Below are 20599 nucleotides of genomic sequence, written 5' to 3'. Positions count from 1 at the left end.
AGATTTTAGTTGCGGCATGTTATTATGAATTTTTCTACATTTTTACGAAATGTGTGTAAATTCTGTGAAAAACGTATGTACAAAGGTAGTTTGTTCCATAAATGAACACCGGAATAATGAAAAGAATTTTTAAATTGATTTGTTCGATATTTCGGTAGATGAAGGTCATAGTTTGTTTCAGATCGTAGAGCATAACTACTAGAAGAAATAAATTCAAAATAGTCTCTTAAATAAGTAGGTGCCATACCATGAAGTGTTTTGTACAGTAATATATATTTATGAAAATCAATCAACTCGTAAATAGTCAGCCATCCAAGTTTTTCGAATAATGGTAGTGAAGGGGCATCATAAGCCACATCTAGTATAATACGGGCTGCCCTTTTTCGCAATTTAAAAACTCTACCTATGCCAGCACCTGGCGCATTACCCCAAATAGTTAGGCAATAATTCAAAGAGGGCAGAATGTATGCATTATAGAATAGTTTTCTTGTTTGTAAGGGAAGGAATTTTTTAATTTTGCGCAACGTATATAATTTATATGTCAAAGATTTACAAACTGAGTCAATATGGTGATTATAGCGCAATGAACCATCAATATGCACTCCCAGAAGTTTTTCAGATTCAACATTTTCAATTAATTTGTTTGAAGCATATAAATTTAGTTCAGGTGAATCTATTCTTGATTTTCTCTGCTGAGTTCCCATAAGCATACATTTTGTCTTATTGGTATTTAACACCATTTGATTTTTGGAACACCAATTTTCAATCTCACACAAATCAAAGTTAAGGGCATTCTCAATACCTTCTATATTTTTATGATATGTATGCAAGGTTGCATCATCGGCAAACATATCAATATCTGTTCTATTTACATGTAAAGGGAGATCATTTATATACAATAAAAATAATAGGGGACCTAAGATAGAACCTTGGGGCCCTATATATTAATGTTAAAATTTTTGAAAGAGGTTCATTTCAGCATGTTCAAAAGAGATTACAAGCCCAACAAAGAGTTGCAAAGATGTAGCATTGAAGGATAATACACCCTGAAAATTTATGCTCTGGTTACTCACATGTTATAGGTAAAGTATCAGAATAAAGGTTGTAAAGCAACCTGTTCAGTGTTCTTGATTAATGGAACTTTTTATTGTTCAAACAATAACAAATCTTACATTATCCAAATCTGAATCGGCTCTACCCTGTGCTGGTATAAAATCTGTAATTTGATAGTATCCTGACAGTAATTGAAATAACATGTGCTATATATCTAAGTAATGGACTACTGGGAATATATATCATCGAAGTTTTTTAGTTCATCAAAAGAGAGAGAGATGGAGAGAGCTTTGAATAAAGCTTACAAAAAGGCATACTTTTTAGGCGGAAGCCGCCTTTTACTTTTGCATGCTTTGTTGACCTTTCGACCTCTCAAGATGTTTGCCCCGCTTCATGGTACTCCAAACGGATGTATCTTAAACTAAGGGCATACAACCCGCTTAATTTAATCATATTTGACCCCTTCCCAATCTTTATCGTTATTATCAAATCAAAAAGCGTGTGTTATGGCGAATTTATTTTAACAATTTATTTTGATTAATGTAAAAAAGTCCAATAAAAATAATAGCCTAATAATAGAACGAATAGTTACTTTGTTACTGCTCATACGTTTCACGTTTGAGAGACGAACGAACGACAACTCTGTATGTCTAAAACATAAACAAATCGGGTTCAACATTTGATTAGCACGGGGTACCGAAGAGATCCTTAGAAATACTACGAGGGACAAAATAGTTCAAGTAGGTAATTATGTTTAAGAACTAATGACAGGTACATAGCTACTGAGGAGCTTATCTTTTCAATAATCTTGTATGAAATAGAAGAAAAGAGGTATGTAACTCCTTTTATCAATTGTGTACTACATTCGCGTAATAATCTAACATATAGACGATTCAGCGTGAAATTATTGTCAACAAACCCACGTGGAGCACAAATGATTTACAATGATTGACTGGAAGTGACAGGCCTTCTCTTCAAAATAAATAAGGTAACTCACGCTGTGTGATTATCTTTTATTGTCACCCTTATCTTTGATTGTTTTAACTTGAAAATGTCGCCTCCCTATGCAGGCATGCTTTAGACATGTTAGATATCGTAATATGATAGCTGTTATCGAACGAACTGGTACTCTATTTACCATGATTACATGCCTGGGAGAAATTATTTGAGGAATTATCATGCCGAGTTTGTGTATACATTTATATATCCTTTCTCATTTAATGTTAATACATGTATGTTGAAAGATGGGCCAAAACTGTAAAATCTGGACAGAAATAAAAACGCAAGCATAAGAACTACATTGTGTTTTGTATAGATGTGTCCCTGCTACGGAGACAGCTAACAGAAAGGGGATATAATTAAGATTGCATTGTGGATTTGCCCTGTGCCACCTCTAAATGGCAGAAGAAAACTCAACTCAGCACAACCAGAAACACTTTTCTGAGTTTTCTGAAGGTGAGTACATCAATTTATTATATTTCTAGATAAGTGGAAAAAATTTTCATAACTTATGATACATATTTTTTATAGCATAACAAATCATCTTGTTATGATGGCAAAACTGATCATGAACCGAATACTATTTTTGAAAGTATATTTTGACTTTTCTAATTTTTGTTGACTTATTTTCTTTTCATTTTTTTTTTAAATACATGCAAATACATGATTACTTATAATAGTAGGCTTTTGAAAGAGAAAAGAAATACAAAAAAATATTAGAGAAGTCAAATCAGTCAATATTTATCATGTTTAATAATCGCTTACTCGATATCTGACTTTTTCATTACATGTACAGATAATTATGAATTCCATTGGAAATAATTTTTGGTACTAAAATTAGTTATCAAATAAAACACAAATGCACAATACACCCAAAATTACAAAAGGTTGTTTTAATTGGATCTATTTGAAAAATTGCTGTGTACACATGTAGGTTATATAACTAGCAAAAGAGAGGGGACAGATGTTGTTGGTCAGGATCGCTAGTCTTATATAATTTCATTTGTTGGTTGTTTCCAGTATATTTACACTAAACTTACTATATACTCAAGTTCACTTTCCGCAGTTTTGAATCTTTTGTTATTTCTATATACCCACTTCACTCTTGAAGTGGGTATAGTGGCATTAATTTCTTTGCATGTCAGATTTCACTGAATGAATGTAGATCAAGGCGATAACGGGTGTTTTACCATTTGCATGTTTTAGTTATAATTGATAAGTTTCTGATAAAAATGTGTACCTTGTAAAAAGAAATAATATACATCCGAGTAAACGAGTAATTTTTTTTTAGTATTCAATACTTGGACCTTGGATCGAGTACCCAGTAAAGTTGACTTCCCTAGAAAATATATTAAAATAACCGGTATATCATAAAAGGTTATTTGAAGTCCTTGATTTCATTTATTGAAAATCATTTCATAATGTGAAATAATTTTTGTTAAATAAACATTGTGAGATATTCTTAATTTTTTTTCAATTATACACTTTTAGAAAATTCTGCCAAGAGACAGTTGTGAAGGGAATCGTGTAGATAATCTCCAGAAAAGAAATCACCACTGATATTGGGATGTATGTACCAATATTTTAATACAATCATCAAAGACAAATTTACCACAGGAATAAAAATAAAACTGTCTGGCATTCAAGGGCCTGCCATGGTAGAAGCTCTCCTGAAAAAATATTCCATTTATTGTGGACATCATGACACAGTGTTCATCTGTCATCAGCATTAGAGACTTGTGTGATTTGTTCTACCTGGGCCATACATGTATTGAATGAAAACAATTCATAGAACCACAAGCACATTGTAAATCTATGTAAGGTCTTCTGTGTATGTTGTATTCCTTATATAATTTGCTGTTTTGTAACAAGACTTTGTTTCATTGGTACTAAAACTTAATACCTGTACACATACAAAACCCAAAAGCAGTTGTGATATTTATTGTTTTTTATTACTCATTAGTTCTCATTTTTGTGTGAAATTTTATAATTTTCCATTTCTTGTTCCCCAAAACCATATCTTACAAATTTTATGTATTGCAACTTACATTTCAATTTTAACTTGTTATACTTGACAAAAACAAGAGGTACTGTGAGCAATGAACTGACTAAATGATACCCCCACCTACCATATGATTATAATGGAAAAGTCCATGTTTTGCTGTGGCCGGGAAACCCAAAATATGTGTCAGATCAAAAAGTAAAAGAGGAGGTGCACAATGGCAATATGTAATAAAGATTCTGTGAAGGTTTCATTAAATTTCACTCAGTGGTATAAGAGGAATTGTGGATAAGATATGAGTACCCCAAAGCGTAACAGACGGACGAACGGACAGCTAGACGTACGTACGGACGGACATACAGATTACAGTATACCCTCCCACTTTTCAAGCGGGGGTATAATAAATGTTAAAATGTTCATATTGCTATTGACGTGACTTATTCTCATGTATCCGCATCAAAACCGAGACATATTGTTTATTCTTGTTCTTTGGTTTCAATACTACAATCCATCAAAATATTTATCACCCCCCCCCCCTTAAAACATATTATGCTTCAAATATGTGTCATTAAAGTTTTGCAAACATGCTTCCGCCTATCAGTACTCTCAGTACTTTGATTTCTAGTTATTTTGTTTTAAATCGATTCTGTAGAGAATTTAATCTATGTGATTCATTGTAAATGTTGCAGTTTCCATGGAAAGGCATAAGAAGAAATATATGTTGAGTGAAATCTCTCAAGAATTTAAAGCCTTAATTTGAATTAAACTTCAGACTGTATATCTTCTGGTCATAAAAATATGGAATGTTATGATGAGAAATTTTTGTATTAGCTTGATCAAAAGCTCAATTTACCGGATGACTTTATAGAAATACACTGCCCTGACAACTTGCCATTCATCATGGAAATACATACCCATCACCCCACCCCATTCTCTGCAGTGTGTGTTCACTATTCCAATTTGTTCTATTTAAATTCAGACTCTACATTAATTGTTAGAAATTCCTAAAATACAATGTAAAAACATGAAAATGTAGTTATTCCTCAAATTTTCATTTATCCTTTCTGTTTTGTATAAAACTTAAGTTTTTAGAAGCCCAATATCTAGATCTATTTAGATTAAGAACAGGAAAGCAACAAAACCCAAAAAAGCAAAAACAAGTCTTTAACAGTTTTATATCTCACTCACCCCATTATTGACAGCAACAGTCGAAGCCCATAACTTCACATTAAGTCAGCAAAACAAATCCATAATTTAAATTAATGACCAAGTTACTCAACGCAGATTCACAATGGCTATTTTTCACCTTTAGTCAATACTCGGGTCAGCTCAATACCCTTGATCTATTGGACGGGGCAGTAGTGAGAGAATCGTAACTGACTTTGCTTCACATGAATGCACATGAAAATCAATGACTGATTTAAGCTTACTTGTGTCAACATCCAAGCTAATGTAAGAGTTTGCCAAACACGAAACACTCTTTTTCTAATTCAGCATGTTTTTTTGGAATCTGTTTGTTGCTTGGTTTATGTGCGTAGTAGAATTTTTTTTTAGACAGAGTAATGACAATTACTTTACCAGTTATTTTGTTTGTTGGAAACAACTTTGGTTTGCATATATATATTTGATGAACATTATGTATTTTTATCTTTTTAATTCATATTCGTTAATTTAAAATTCCATTTGAGTGATACAGTTTCTGTGGGTAAGAAGTGATGCATTTGCAGCATTGATTTTTGTGTGTGTTGTAATTGAGTAAGTGCTATATATAATTCATAATGTACGTGACACAACTCAGAAAAAGTGTATTGCTTGATGTTCACTTGAAATTTTCTTTATAAAAAGCCTTTAAAGGGATATTGCTAATCAAAACTATCATTTGGTATCAAATCTATCATTTGGTAATGATTTTTGTTATAAAGTTTTTTTTAATATTTTATGTTTATTTATTTAATTTTTATATACAGGTAACTCTTGATGGCTCGAACTTCGATCTCTCGATGTTCTTGATAGATCGAAGTAAGTCTCCGGTCCCGATTTTTTCCCCTATATAACTAAGCAAAGTTACTCTTGATTTCTCGAACTCTTGATCTCTCGAAACCCTTGATCCCTCGAAGTCAAAATGCAGTTCCGCTATGCATATTCTATTGAAATTTACCCTAGGTACATCGAAGTGGTAGTGTGTATACTAGTTACATAATTAGCAACTTTACCTGGACATTTAATGGCCCCAGGCAGAAGACGCGGGTCTCGTGTAACGGGATATTTATTCAGGTGACACTTATGTTGCAAGGTGATAATTGATTTATAATTAATCTTATGTTGCCTATATGCTATTAAAATAATTATCATTGACTGTATTACGATAATTTAGAAACGCAGTGTCACTGAGAAAATGTAATTGTAAGACAAAACACTTAGTAAATTTAGTTTTTATTTCGAGTTCGTGTGAAAGTTTAACGAAATATGAAAATCCAGAAACAGCCTCAGTGTCCATATGACGACTACTGTTGGACAAATACTTACAGAACTTTGTTCAATGTACGTGTTTGTAAAAATCACAATGCTATGTACCATGCGGCGCTGTAAAATGTCGTTTTCATACAACGAATGCGTAGTATGATGTCCGTATTATGAAGAATAAAAAATTAAACATAAAATGATGATGTACATTTTTAGCTTACTCAGATTAATAAATATTCATCTAAAATACGAAATCATATCGCTGTTTTATAAAAACCACATGAGAAAAGTTAGCACTGCATGAAAATCATTACATCCGGTAAGACTAATTTTAAAACCAGCCAAACAAACCCGGAAAATTCAGGACTCTTGAAAACTCCAACTCTTGATCTCTCGAAGTTTTTCCTAGGTCCCGCGGACTTCGAGTATCGAGAGTTACCTGTATAATAATGAGAACAAAATAGTAAACATTGTTTATGAATTTCTAACTGTTTTTTTTTTCCAAATTGGAAAATCAAAATCTTGAAATTGCTGTTGAACCTTAATCATTTTAAATGTACACCTTCAGAAATAAGAATTTCAGAATTTATTCCTGCAAATGCATGATGGGGGAAATATTATGTAATTTATAGCTGCATCCAAATTAAGTTGATTATATAAAGGGATACACTGGGGAAATTAAGGTTTTCACAATCATATCTTGAAATGTCAGATGCTAGTAGCCATAAATATATGGCAAAAAACTAGAGAGATTAAAGTTAGAAGGATTTTTTTAAAAAAATCCCTGGAGCTTTTACCAATGGTTTCAGTACCAAAGATAATCTTCCTGCTTATTGTCTATGTGGGTGTTTTCTAGCTTCCAAACTCCATATTTTCTTTTTGCTTGATGCATACTTAAGTATCCATGTTATATATAAGGTATTTTTACAAATAAATAGAAAAAGATGGAGGTAGTGTATAAATCATGTAGCATTTTCAGAAACCCATGGCCAATTTTTGCATTGTCTTAAGAGTCATTAAAGGTGTGTGAGATTGATTGTGATAGTCTGATGATAAACATGTACTAGATGCAAGTATGTAAATGTGTGACAGGATATATGTAAGCCTCTTTATACAAAAAAATCCATGTGATAAAGACATGTTATAGTTTATAAATAAACATGGCTAAGAGATACCCCAGTACTAAAAATTGTCTTTGAAACATTTCTAAGGTTTATAAATTTAAACATTTTCCTGGCCATTTTCTGGAGCATTTTCACAATCACAGTAGTCACTTTAAAGAGCTGCAATCCAGACCATTATGAATGGCCCTAAAGCCCCTATGTAGCATAAATACAACGTAATAAACGGTTCTTTTTTGCATAGATTTGTTAAGAAATGATTTTGTGCTTTGAATTTACAACGTAATAAGAGTTCTATCTCATAAAACCATCACTGGTAATAGCGGGATTCTAATGTACCAGCAACAAGAACTGCAACCTACTTTTTATACGCCCGTCTTAAGACGGGACGTATTATGTTATAGGCTTCGTGTCCGTCTGTCTGTTAGCTTTTTCGTTTCCGGCTCATAACTTTAATACTACTAGGCCTAGGATTATCAAACTTTGTCATCTGATGCATCTTGGGTAGAAGGTGTGTCGCGCACAAAAAGTAGGTCGCTCTGACCTTTAATTAAGAAGTTATAGCCAAATATGGAAAAAATCCTTTCCGGCCCATAACTAGAAAACCCTAAGACCTACAATCATCAAACTTGGCCAGTTTATGCATCGTAGGTAGAAGGTGTGTCGCGACCTATGTTAAGGTCACTGTGACCTTTAATTTAAGTGAATTTTTTTTAAAAAATGTGTCTTTTTACTATTCATTTACACATCCCAAATAATGTAAGAGTATTGCACTGTTCTTATTAAAAAAGTGTTAAATCAAGAAAATACTTATTTTTTTTAAGCATATACTTGACAGCAATCTATAACAAATATAATGTATGTCAGAGAAATCCTACCTCTCCCATGAGTAATTATCAAGCACTGGTCAAGAAGAATTTTGATAACAGAAAATTGCATGTCAAATTAGAGAGAAATTAATGGGTTTTGAGTGCGAGGAGCTAACTGACAGAGCATTGGTGTTATCTATATCCCTTGAGTATTGGGCAAATGGGTAAGCCTGTTGGATTAAAAATAGCTCTTGTTGACTAGCTTAAGTTTTAAAATGAATTTGATGAAAAGTAATTAAAACTAGGTTGATATTGCATAATAGAGTAATCTGATATTATGTAATATTATTAAATAATTTAAAAACTAATTTTATGGGGTGGGGTGGAATCAGCATGTCCATATGAATTACATATTAAAACCTGTCGGACATTAAATCTCGACCAAAAAAAAAAATCTTTGAGTATTTTATATGTTTTCAGTGATTTTTCTACACTAAATTTAGGTCCGAATATCGGCCCTTTCCCCTCTCAAAAATTACCGATTTTTTCCCAATTTTCAACTGCTTTTTTCCCAAAATCAAAACGTATTGTTTTGGTTATATTGAATTTTTTAAGTACGACTTATCTAAAATGGAACGCTATTGTTTTTGGTCATTCGGACGCTTAAAATAATGGCGAAAAACAGCAATGTATTTGTGTGTTTGCAAGACTTGGAAAAACACATCGATCATGTGGATGTCAAACTATCGTAAAAAATTTAATATTCATGTGAATCGGTTAAACATAGCTTTATTTGTAAATTGCAAGTATTAGTAGTTCTACAACAAGCTTCCTTGATTTCACGAAAATTAAAGTGTTTCTTCATCCTGTAGATACGAGCATTGCAGAGAAATACAGCAATACATGCTTGTAAATCGTGTCAAGATTATTCCATCTCCAATGCGAGCAATAACGAGAAATCGGGAATGATTTTTTCTCAGTTATGTCTACCATTATGGCAAAAAATGGAATATAGGACAATCAAAGAACAAAAATGAAAGAAAATTAAAAATATAGAACTGTGTCCATTTTGTTGAAAATTTTGAAGCAAATAAATTTAATAAATGATATTAAATTTACATATATATTTTATTTTACTTGTCAGTATGAAGGCTAATTACAATCTTATTGTTTTTCCCAATTTGACACAAATGTCGACAATTTTTCCCAATTGAAAAGGCCCAGGCCCCTTTTAAAAATTGTAGAAAAATCACTGGTTTTTAAAAAAAATTTATAGTAGATAGTGCAGACCAATTCATCTCTTGGTAGTAATGAGTAGACAAGCATCCAGTTAAAGATTAATTAATGAGTTCAATGTAGGAAGGCTAGCATTCTCAGTCGCTCTGATTAAGCAGTCTTATCTGTACCCTTTGGGGAATAGACAGAAGAACTGCTGTTTATAACATATGTCATTTGATGGCCAGCCTTTTCTTTTCAAAATTAATTTGGTATAGATTAAGTTGTTAAGACTAATTTGATGATGGGCATTTGACAAGGTCTAACACAACCAGCACAGAAATCTATCAGTGATGTTATGGTAATATTTATTATAATTGATGCCTACATCACAGGGGATGGATAAATATTTTAAGGAATGGAAAAATCATCGAAACCTTAGAATCAAGGACGATGTGATTTTTTTGCACCTAAACTGTTCAAGAAAATTGTAATTTTTTGACGGGCGTATCATGCTGTGGTGCAGCACTTTATTAAAAATTATTACTGAGATACATGTACATATTATATTTGTATGTAAAGTCAATTTTTCCACTCAAAACTTAATATGCTAGTACATTGTATATCTATAACTACTATTACATAGAAGAACATTCTATCCTAACCTTTATGCATATATTTATATTTCTGGTAACATCTGGTAAATGTTTACTATGCGAGGTGCATATGAAAGGTAGATTTTAATCCAAGAGTCTAACGGCAAGAATAGGGCCATTAAAAAGTCTATATTTATGTTGCCTGTATAGCAGGGAAAGCTCATATAGAACGACTTCATAAATTATTTGTCTGTTTGTAAAGGAGGTCACATAATTTCCATCATCAGATACCCACAGGTAATCTCATCTTCTATGGCTCATGGGCAAACTCACCAAAAAATCTTTTTGCAATTAATATGCGTAGGTCATTTGATTGGCTGCTGCACTGTGTTGTAATGGCAAAAAACGAAAACAAAGCTCACGTCACATATATATATTTGGCAATGCCAAAAAAATTCTTTGTTGTTTAAAACACACAGATTGTTAATCAAATCACTCACCAGTGCATTTTGCAGTTTGAGAAAGGTACTCCGACAGATGTAATCCTGACTGGTATATGAGTGACCTGTATGACTTGACTTTTAATTGTTTTAAAACAAAATTTGTAGATTTTTAACTGGCATCAAGATATTTTGCGTATTCCAACTTTCTGATTGGTTGTCTATTATCAACAAATTAGCATATTTTATGGCAATTTAATATTTCGGTGAGTTTGGTTGGTGATAAGTAAAAGAGATCCCCTGTGGGTATCTGACAATGCATAATTTCATAAATAGGCCAAAAATAAAAATTTATTTGTTTGCAGTTGCCTACTGACCCTATGAAAATGCACTCGACCCAAACTTTTATCAAACCATTTTGTTATATTATTTTTTTTAGCTCTACTGGTCAGAGACCAGAAGAGCTTATGTGATAGTAATGCGTCCGTCGTCCGTCCGTCTGTCTGTCTAGCTGTCCGTCCGTCCGTCCGTCTGTCTGTAAACAGTTTTTCAAAATGCTACTCCTCCTACAGTTTTGGTCAGATTTCAATATAACTTGGCACACAAGTAGACTACACTAAGATACATAATTCTGTGTATCAGTTTTTGATTTCGACGAACGATGTTGCCGTGGTTACTAAAAATAGAAATTTCTTAGAAATTCTTTCAAAATGCTACTCCTCCTACAGTTCTGGTCTGATTTCAATATAACTTGGCACACAAGTAGACTACACTAAGATACATAATTCTGTGTATTGGTTTTTGATTTCGATGAACGGTGTTGCCGTGGTTACTAAAAATAGAAATTTCTTAGAAATTCTTTCAAAATGCTACTCCTCCTACAGTTTTGGTCTGAATTCAATATAACTTGACACACAAGTAGACTACACTAAGATACATAATTCTGTGTATCGGTTTTTGATTTCGATGAACGGTGTTGCCGAGGTTACTAAAAGTAGAAATTTCTGTGAAATCCTTTCAAAATGCTACTTCTCCTACAGTTTTGGTCTGATTTCAGTATTACTTGGCACACAAGTAGACTACACTAAGGTACATAATTCTGTGTATCAGTTTTTCACTTCAATGAATGGTGTTGCCATGGTTACTAAAAATAGAAATTTCTGTTAAATACTCTCAAAATGCTATTCCAAATACAGTTTTAGTCTGATTATAATATAATGTGGCATGCAAGTAGACTACACTAAGAAAACTTGATTCAAAAAAAAAAAAGAATGCCTACCAACCTACCCAGTCTAAAAATTTATATAGGTTGGCAACTGCAAACAAAGAATTTTTTAAGCTTGGTCTTATCTATATAGATAACAACTGTATTCCTTGGAAAACTTTAGTTTTACATTGAAAATCACTTCTTAACTGGAGGAATAGGAACAATATGTAAACAACTGTTGTGTAGATTCTAGTTTGTTCTATCATAGGCCTTTGTTTGGAATGGCACTAATGCAAAATACCTTAAGAATTACCATTAATGGTCTGACAAATTCATTAATTTATTAATTAAGATTGAATTTTATTTGCTGAAGGCCTACTGGAGACTAAAATTAAATTAAACATATTTTTACCAACATCTATAGAGGTAAATTGAGCAAAGTAGCACATGGACTCTCTACTCATTTGTGTGTACATGTATATGTACTAGTTTGTAAGCACTGGGGGATTTAGCGCGTGTGGCTGTGGGCTCCTACCCCGACCCCACCCCCCTTTTTTTCAAGATTCCTAGATCTGCGACTGATAAGAGCTGGAAGAAAATATAGAGAAAAGGGACTGGAATTGTTAATAATTGTGAAAAAAATTCTTTTTCTGGTGGAGTTAAACTGTATGTATTATAGTATTATTCATGGACACACTTAAAAATAGGCATGCATATTCATAAATCTCTAAAATAATCAAGACTGTACTGTCAATAAAATGAGATCTATTAAGATAAATTGATTTTACGTGCTTTCCAAATTCCAATATTAATTCTAGTGTACATGAGACATTAACCCTGTCGTAATGGAAATGCCTCAGTTGTATATCCAAACTTGTCAATAAAAAAATCTAATAACATCATATGATCCCTCTCCATGCTACTTTCTCATAAAATGATGTCCTACCTGTAATTATAACGTGTTTCCCTTCAGAAAGGCTCCCATTCTGTTTCATGATTGGTTACTTAAGAAAGACACTTTTTTAGTTTGTAGGAAAATTGTGAGGTAACATTATTCTATAAAACTATGTTTAATAGGTCCACTGCAGTAAATGTCTCCTTTACATATTTATTACATTGGAGATGTACACGCAGGATTTTGTTTATTGATCACAAGCATGCAACAACTTTGGAAAAAAAATCACTTCATTACCAACCGTGAAAACTTTGGCCAGCAGGGAGCATGTATTGGATCCTGGGAAATTCCAATAAGCTCTCTTGATTCAAAGGATGTAGCTGCATCAATATGATCAGAGCTAAAGAGATTTTGGATACTTTTATCCATGAAAACCTTTAATATCTTAATTAAACTTGGAAATGTAAACAGTGTGCTCATCTGTCATGGCAGCATCATTACATATTTATAATTTAACTGCTCAAAATAAGCAAGTAAATAATTATAACATTTGTAGGGAAAAGTTGTATCTTTTATTAAAAATGCTTTAGTTTTTAACATATAGTATGTAGGGATGCCAGGGATCTCTTTTTAACTTGCTATAACAATTAACTGTCCAAATTAAGAGCTTTGTTTTACCCTAAAGGATTGTACTGTAACATCTGTAAACATCACATTAAATTTCTATTTAAGCTCACCTGAACGGAAGGCTCAAGTGAGTTTTTCTGATCTGATCAAAGTTTGTATACTGTAAACGGGGTATGTCTTTTAACCACAATGAACCACAAGGAACCACAATGTACCACAATGAAACCACAATGAAACTACAAGGAACCACAAGGACATCTTAATTTAATTTTAATGAATCTATATATGGTTTATATGTATTTTTAGTCATCTGAGTCACACAGGTGACCTATTTCTTTCTGTTATTGTCCGACGTTGTGCTTCTTGTCCGTCTGTTTCCTAATCTTTTGAACCATTTCAGCTCCTTTTCTTGAACAGCTTATCCAATTTCAACCAATTTTGGCAGGGTAAAGGGGAGCAAAACTTTTGGATTTTAAAATCTCTTATCCACAGGGGATTAACAGCCAGATGTACTCAACAATCTATATCAGCATCCCTTACCCACTGCACAACACAAAGAAACACATTAACACCCACAAGGAACCCAGTGACACCCAAAGATACCCTAAGTGTGATAAAATTAGCAAATGATTTTATCAACCATACACCTACTCAGAGTAAGCAACCAGTATTGCATGATTTAAATAAAGTAATTGAAAATACTCATAAAAATATCCCTGAATCCACAAAGTAAAGAAAATTTACCCACAGTTTTTCGAAAGTTAAACATTATATTTAATCTTGTTATGTAGGTAAAATTGTCAAATTGCAAATATTTATGCAGAAAAATTGAATAGGAATATAAGTTATGCATTTTCTGAAAAGCTGAAACTTATATGGAAGCATCCTCAGGTAGTGTTGATTCAAGTTTGTTCAAATCATGACCCCCGGGGGAGGGCGGGGCCACAATGGCCGACTAAGTTTTACATGGAAATTAAGATATAGGAAAATTCTTTAAAAATCTTCTTCTCAAGAACCACTGTGCCAGGAAAGCTGAAACTTATATGGAAGCATCCTAGATTCAAGATTGTTGAAATCATGATCCCGGGGGGTAGGGGGGGAGGGCAAAATGGCCGACTAAGTTTTACATAGAACTATGTAGGAAAATTCTTGAAAAATCTTCTTCTCAAGAAAAGCAAAGCTAAAATTGATCATATTAATATGGAAGCATCCTCAGGTAGTGTAGATTCATGTTTGTTCAAATCATGACCCCCAGGGGTAGGGCGGAGCCAAAATGGCCAACCAAATTTTTGCAAAGAAATATATAGGAACATTTTTAAAAATTTCTTCTCAAGAATAGCAAAGCCATGATTGGTCATGGGACAACTTTTAGATTTAAACTTTTCAATAATAAACCAATTTCTACTTTTTCCTAGCCACAGTGCTCAGGTGAGCGATGTGGCCCATGGGCCTCTTGGTTACTCTTAAAATATTCATTACAGTACTATTTTTAATAATATGCAATTTATCCAAATGTTTGCTACTTTGGGATATTCTCATTGTTCTTTTTTTTTCAAAATTAAAGCAGCAGTGTATTAAAAAAAATTATGGCATACATGTACAACACAAGAGCGAGGCCTCTTGTTTCTTATAATGCTTTCGCCTATACAATTGTAAAAATTTTTGAAGCATAATCCATTAATTGTTACCCTGTAAAAGATCCATAGAATGACCAATTTGATATTTATGTAATAAAAACAAGATAAAGAGATAATTTAATCCCCAAAACGTACCTTTAAGGAATGAAATGATCACCCTTACCAAAATATTGACCTTCTGGCAACATCTTCTGGCTTTATTGCCACAATATTGCAGCAACACTCTGGCAATACATTGCCGCAATATTGCGGCTACATCGTTTTTCGTATGTTAATTAGTTTTGCGGCAATATTGCCAGAAAGGGGTTGCAGCAATATTGCTGCAAATCATGACCAAAATATTGATCTTCTGGCAACATCTTCCGGCATTATTGCTGCAATATTGCGGCAATATCGTTTTTCGTATGTAAATTAGATATAAATTGGTATTTAATAGAAATAATGATCTATCAATCTAACAATTAACAAACTGTGCTGAGGAACATAAGAATCAAGAGCATAATAAGCTACAGAGTCAGTAAGAAATAGCTACTTAAGCTTATGCTATTCTTTGATAAGATAGAAAAATTTTGTTGAAAAAAGATGTGTTTTGAAACACTTTATGCCCCCAATGGAACAAAGTTTAAAAAACCATTTTAAGCATATAGGTCACAGTCAAAGTCACAAGGTCATTGATCTTGGTGTCATTTGAAAGAACTTAATTAGTGGAATATGCATACTAAATATGAAGTCTCTATCTCTTATGGTTCGAAATTTATGGTGGGGTTTTATAAAGGCTATTTTTAGCATATAGATCACAAAAAAGGTCACAAGGTCATTGACCTTGGTGTCATTTGAAAGAGCATAAATAGTGGAGAATGGATATTAAATATGAGGCTGCCATCTTTCATGGTTCAAAAGTTATGTCAAAGGTTCAAAACATAGGTAATCAGAGATTACAGAGCTCACCTCAACGAATGTTGTCTTTGAGTAAGGCAAAGTCACACAATTAACCAACAAGAAGTGTACATTCCAAAAATGAAAATATTTAAGCAATTTTAATCTGATTTTGAAATAGACCTACATAAAAAATATAAACTAGTTCTTCTTCATGAAAATGTAATTAAAATCCAGCATCTGAAGCAAATTTGAGAGTTTTCATCTCTTGATGCAACATTTGTGCAAGTTTGGTTTATACAATGTTATATAAGCCTTATAGTTTATTGGTAATAGACCTGCACCCATAACTTTTACCTGGTCTATTAAATGTATGCAGCTGTGGGAAAGTATGCAAGAATGAAAAGGGGCTGAAAATCCACATGGGGAGGATGGGATGTAAGCCAGATCAGCAGCTAACACAACGCACAGGACAACCTGGTGAGATGGAGGAGGAAGTGGTTCAGGACGAAAACCACAGTGACCGCAGCCTCCATGTGTTAGGAAATTACGAGGATTCATACAGTGAAAGTCAGGACAGCGAGGTCAATAACCAATCACAGAGCATCAATCAACAGCAAGAAGAGATGGGAGACAACAGGGGTGCTGACAGTAATATAAGAAAGAAGAAAGTAAAATGGCCCAACAGTAACAACAAAAGCAACTGGGAACAGTTTGACAAAGATGTGGATGCAATTCTGAACACAACCCTTGCAGGCAGTATTGACAGGAAAATAGAAGCTATGACATCAATTATATACAGCGTAGGTCTAGACAGGTTTGGTGCAGAACAAAGGAAAAAGTCACAAAAAGAAGGAAGGAAGAACAGGAGAGAGAGGGAAATAGCAAAGATGAGGAAAGACTTGCGGCAGCTTCGTAAGCAGTATAGGAAGGCTACCGATGAGGAGAAACCGGCCCTATCACAGTTACGAAATAACATCAGGGAACATCTCAAGATAGCAAGAAGAGCAGAGAGAAGTAGGCGTAGAAGGAAACAGCGAGACAGAGCAAGAGCAAGATTCACAGCAGACCCATTTCAGTTTACATCAAGATTACTAGGAAATAAAGGGTCCGGATCATTGAAATCTTCGAAGGAAGATGTTGAGAAGTATTTGAGGGAGATGCACAGTGATCCACATAGGGAGGAAGAGTTAGGGGAGTGGGAGTAGTTGATACATCCAGAAGAACCAAATCAACCCTTTGATGAATCACCACCAAAACTAAAAGAAGTAGCAGATGTTATCAAGAAAGCTAGAGCAGCATCAGCACCAGGACCAAATGGTGTTCCTTATAAAGTTTATAAGAATTGTCAACGGTTGACAAAGCGCCTCTGGAAACTGATAAGAGTGATTTGGAGGAGGGGCAGATTGGCAGATAGCTGGTACAGAGCAGAAGGCTGTTTTATTCCCAAAGAAGAGAAATCAGAGGCATTGAAACAATTTAGGACTATATCGCTCCTGAACGTAGAAGGGAAGATATACCTCACAATTTTAGCAAGGAGAATGTCTAGGTACATGCTTGAGAATCAGTATATTGATATCGCTGTGCAGAAGGGAGGAGTACCCGGAGTATCAGGATGTATTGAGCATACAAGTGTACTGACACAGATTATCCGGGAAACAAAGGCGTCAAAAGGGGAGTTGGCAGTCATCTGGCTAGATCTAGCCAATGCATATGGGACAGTTCCCCATTAACTAGTCGAGCTGACACTTGAAAGATACCATGTACCAGAGAAGACGAGGGTAGTTTTAAAAGACTATTTTGACCATCTTCAACTAAGATTCACAGTACAGGATTACACAACAGCATGGCAACGCTTAGAAGTTGGAATAGTCACAGGATGCACCATATCCGTAATCCTATTTTCAGCAGCAATGAACATGATAGTCAAGTCAGTGGAGAAGAAGAGCAGAGGGCCATGGATGAAGTCAGGAGTACGCCAACCACCTGGGAGAGCATTCATGGATGATATGACAATAACAACCAAAACAGTTATTGAAGCCAAGTGGACAATACATGAACTAGAACAAGCTATCACTTGGGCAAGAATGAAAGTAAAACCAAGCAAGTCCCGTAGCTTAGTGATAAAGAATGGAAAAGTAAAAGAAGTTAGATTCATGATTGAAGGAGAGGCAATACCAACAGTCTCAGAGAAGCCAGTAAAGTGTTTAGGGAAATTCTTTAATGACACATTAACAGACAGACAAAATGTGAAAGAAACATGCAGACAGCTGGATGAATGGATGAAAACTGTGGATAAAAGTGGACTACCCGGTAAATATAAAGCCTGGATATACCAACATGGGATACTACCTCGCTTGCTGTGGCCGCTATTGGTGTATGAGGTACCAATGAGCACAGTAGAAGGGATGGAAACAACAGCGAGCAGATACCTGAGGAGATGGCTGGGGGTACCAAGAAGTTTCAGCAGCATTGGATTATACAGCTCTGGGACTAAGCTACAGTTACCTCTAAAGTCAATTACTGAGGAATTCAAGGTGACAAAGGTGCGTCAGCACTTAATGTTACAGAATAGCAAAGACGAGAAGGTTCGGACAGCAAAAGTAGATATCAGGACGGGGAGAAAATGGTCAGTAAAAGAAACTGTACAAGAAGCAGAATCCCGCTTGAGACACAGTGACATTGTGGGAAGACTGGCAATAGGAAGGCAGGGACTTGGTGTCACACCAACAGCAAGATGGGGTACAGCTTCGGTAGAAGAGAAGCGTAGTTTGGTGCAGAGGGAGGTGCGTGCAATGGAGGAAGATTCGAGAATGGTCAAAGCAGTTGGAATGAAGAAACAAGGTAGCTGGGTGAACTGGGAGAATGCACGTCAAATGAAGTTGGGTTGGAATGATATTTGGAAGATGGAACCATTCAGACTTCAGTTTAAGCTGAAATCAGTTTATGATGTTCTTCCCAGCCCAACTAATCTGGTAACATGGGGAATGACAGAAGATCCAAAGTGTGTCCTCTGTGGTAGACCAGCAAACTTGGAGCACATATTATCAGCATGCTCAGAGGCTTTGAAAGATGGGAGATACACTTGGAGACATGATAGAGTCCTAGCCAGTATAGCCGACACCTTGGAGAAAGGTATTAAAAGGCCAAAGAAGAACGCAGAGAGCCTGAGATTCGTCAACTTTGTGAAAGAAGGTGAAAAGGGACATAAAGTTAGAGTTGAAGGAAGTGGTCTCTTGGGGACAGCAACAGATTGGCAGATGCGGGTAGACCTTAAGGAAAGATTAGTATTTCCACCGGAAATAATAGCCACAAACAAGAGGCCGGATGTAGTCCTTTGGTCAATGGCTACAAGACAGACAATTATTTTGGAGTTAACAGTGCCATGGGAAGAAAGGATGGAGGATGCATATGAAAGGAAAAATCTTAAGTACCAAGACCTACTGAAAGATTGTCAGCAGAACGGATGGAAGGTCTGGTTTTTTGCAGTGGAAGTGGGTTGTAGAGGATTCGTGGGACAGTCTATGTGGAGAGCACTGAGAGGCATTGGCATAACGGGAGCAGAGAGAAGGAGGCTGATAGGGAATCTGTGCAGGGAGACGGAATCAGCGTCCATGTGGTTGTGGAGAAGAAGAGCAGATAAGTGGAAAGACAATAAACATTAGTGAGATAGACAGCAAAGGTAGAACAGCAGTGATGTGAATAAACAACAGTAAGACAGACACTGAATTAGTACAGCAGTGATGTAGAGCCAAGTGGTTCCAGGCTGGGACTTGATCACCCCAGTCGGCGCACGTCTGGAGGCTGTAGTGGACAGCGCCGAAACAGCTGATGAAGGAGGATCCACCTGAGGATGGAACCACGCATCTTTCCATCAAGATGTATACAAGTAATCTAAAAATGTATGTCGAATTCAGCATCTGAAGCAAGTCCATTAGTGTGCATCCTAAGATGTATCATCCATGCAAGTTTGTTCATTATAGGGCTCATAGTTACTTGGAAATGAATCATGCACCAAAAACTTTAACCTATTCACTCAACTGGAAAATGTAGGTCAGATACAGCATCCGAAGCAAGCCTGGTAGTATACATCCTTATATGTATAATCCATGCAAGTTTGGTCAACATAGGGCTTATAGTTACTTGGAAATGAAACCTGCACCAAAAACTTTACCCTGTTCACTCAACCAGAGAATGTAGGTCAGATTCAGCATCCGAAGCAAGCCCTGTAGTGTGCATCCTTAGATGTACCATCCATGCAAGTTTTGTCAACACAGGGCTTATAGTTACTTGGAAATGAAACCTGCACCAAATACTTTAACCTGTTCACTCAACTGGAAAATGTAGGTCAGATTCAGCATCCGAAGCAAGCCCGGTAGTATGCATCCGTAGATGTATCATCCATGCAAGTTTGGTCAACATAGGGCTTATAGTTACTTGGAAATGAAACCTGCACCAAAAACTTTAACCTGTTCACTCAACCGTAAAATGTAAGGTCAGATTCAGCATCCGAAGCAAGCCTAGTAGTATGCATCCTTAGATGTATCATCCATGCAAGTTTGGTCAACATAGGGCTTATAGTTACTTGGAAATGAAAATACACCAAAAACTGCACCAAAAATGTTAACCTGCTCCAAAAACATTAACCTGGTCATTCCT

At 35.0% G+C, this 20599-nt stretch overlaps 2 protein-coding genes across 2 annotated transcripts; both read left to right on the top strand.

Annotated features, from left to right (window-relative positions):
* The first annotated feature begins 16362 nt into the window (after positions 1-16362).
* On the top strand, positions 16363-17673 carry LOC134268615 (uncharacterized). Its single transcript, XM_062750876.1, has 2 exons — positions 16363-17107; positions 17162-17673. The coding sequence occupies exons 1-2, from the start codon at positions 16363-16365 to the stop codon at positions 17671-17673; spliced, it is 1257 nt and encodes a 418-aa protein (XP_062606860.1).
* A 186-nt stretch (positions 17674-17859) lies between these two features.
* Positions 17860-19605, top strand: LOC134268614 (uncharacterized). The gene has a single exon (XM_062750875.1). The coding sequence runs from the start codon at positions 17860-17862 to the stop codon at positions 19603-19605; it is 1746 nt and encodes a 581-aa protein (XP_062606859.1).
* Positions 19606-20599: the final 994 nt, after the last annotated feature.

This window comes from Saccostrea cucullata, unplaced genomic scaffold (genome assembly GCF_032062105.1).
Source record: "Saccostrea cucullata isolate Sc308-1 unplaced genomic scaffold, CSIRO_AGI_Scuc_v1 ctg8764, whole genome shotgun sequence".
NCBI lineage: Eukaryota > Metazoa > Mollusca > Bivalvia > Ostreida > Ostreidae > Saccostrea > Saccostrea cuccullata.
Note: the sequence above shows the minus strand (reverse complement) of the source record. Positions and strands in the feature narration are given on the sequence as shown.

What these genes read in the sequence shown, in the direction of transcription:
- LOC134268615 (XM_062750876.1), top strand. Translation starts at nt 16,363, where the DNA reads ATGGGGAGGATGGGATGTAAGCCAGATCAGCAGCTAACACAACGCACA. An exon ending in GTATTTGAGGGAGATGCACA is followed by an intron (nt 17,108 to 17,161) that starts GTGATCCACATA and finishes TGATACATCCAG; the next exon opens with AAGAACCAAATCAACCCTTT.
- LOC134268614 (XM_062750875.1), top strand. Translation starts at nt 17,860, where the DNA reads ATGATAGTCAAGTCAGTGGAGAAGAAGAGCAGAGGGCCATGGATGAAG.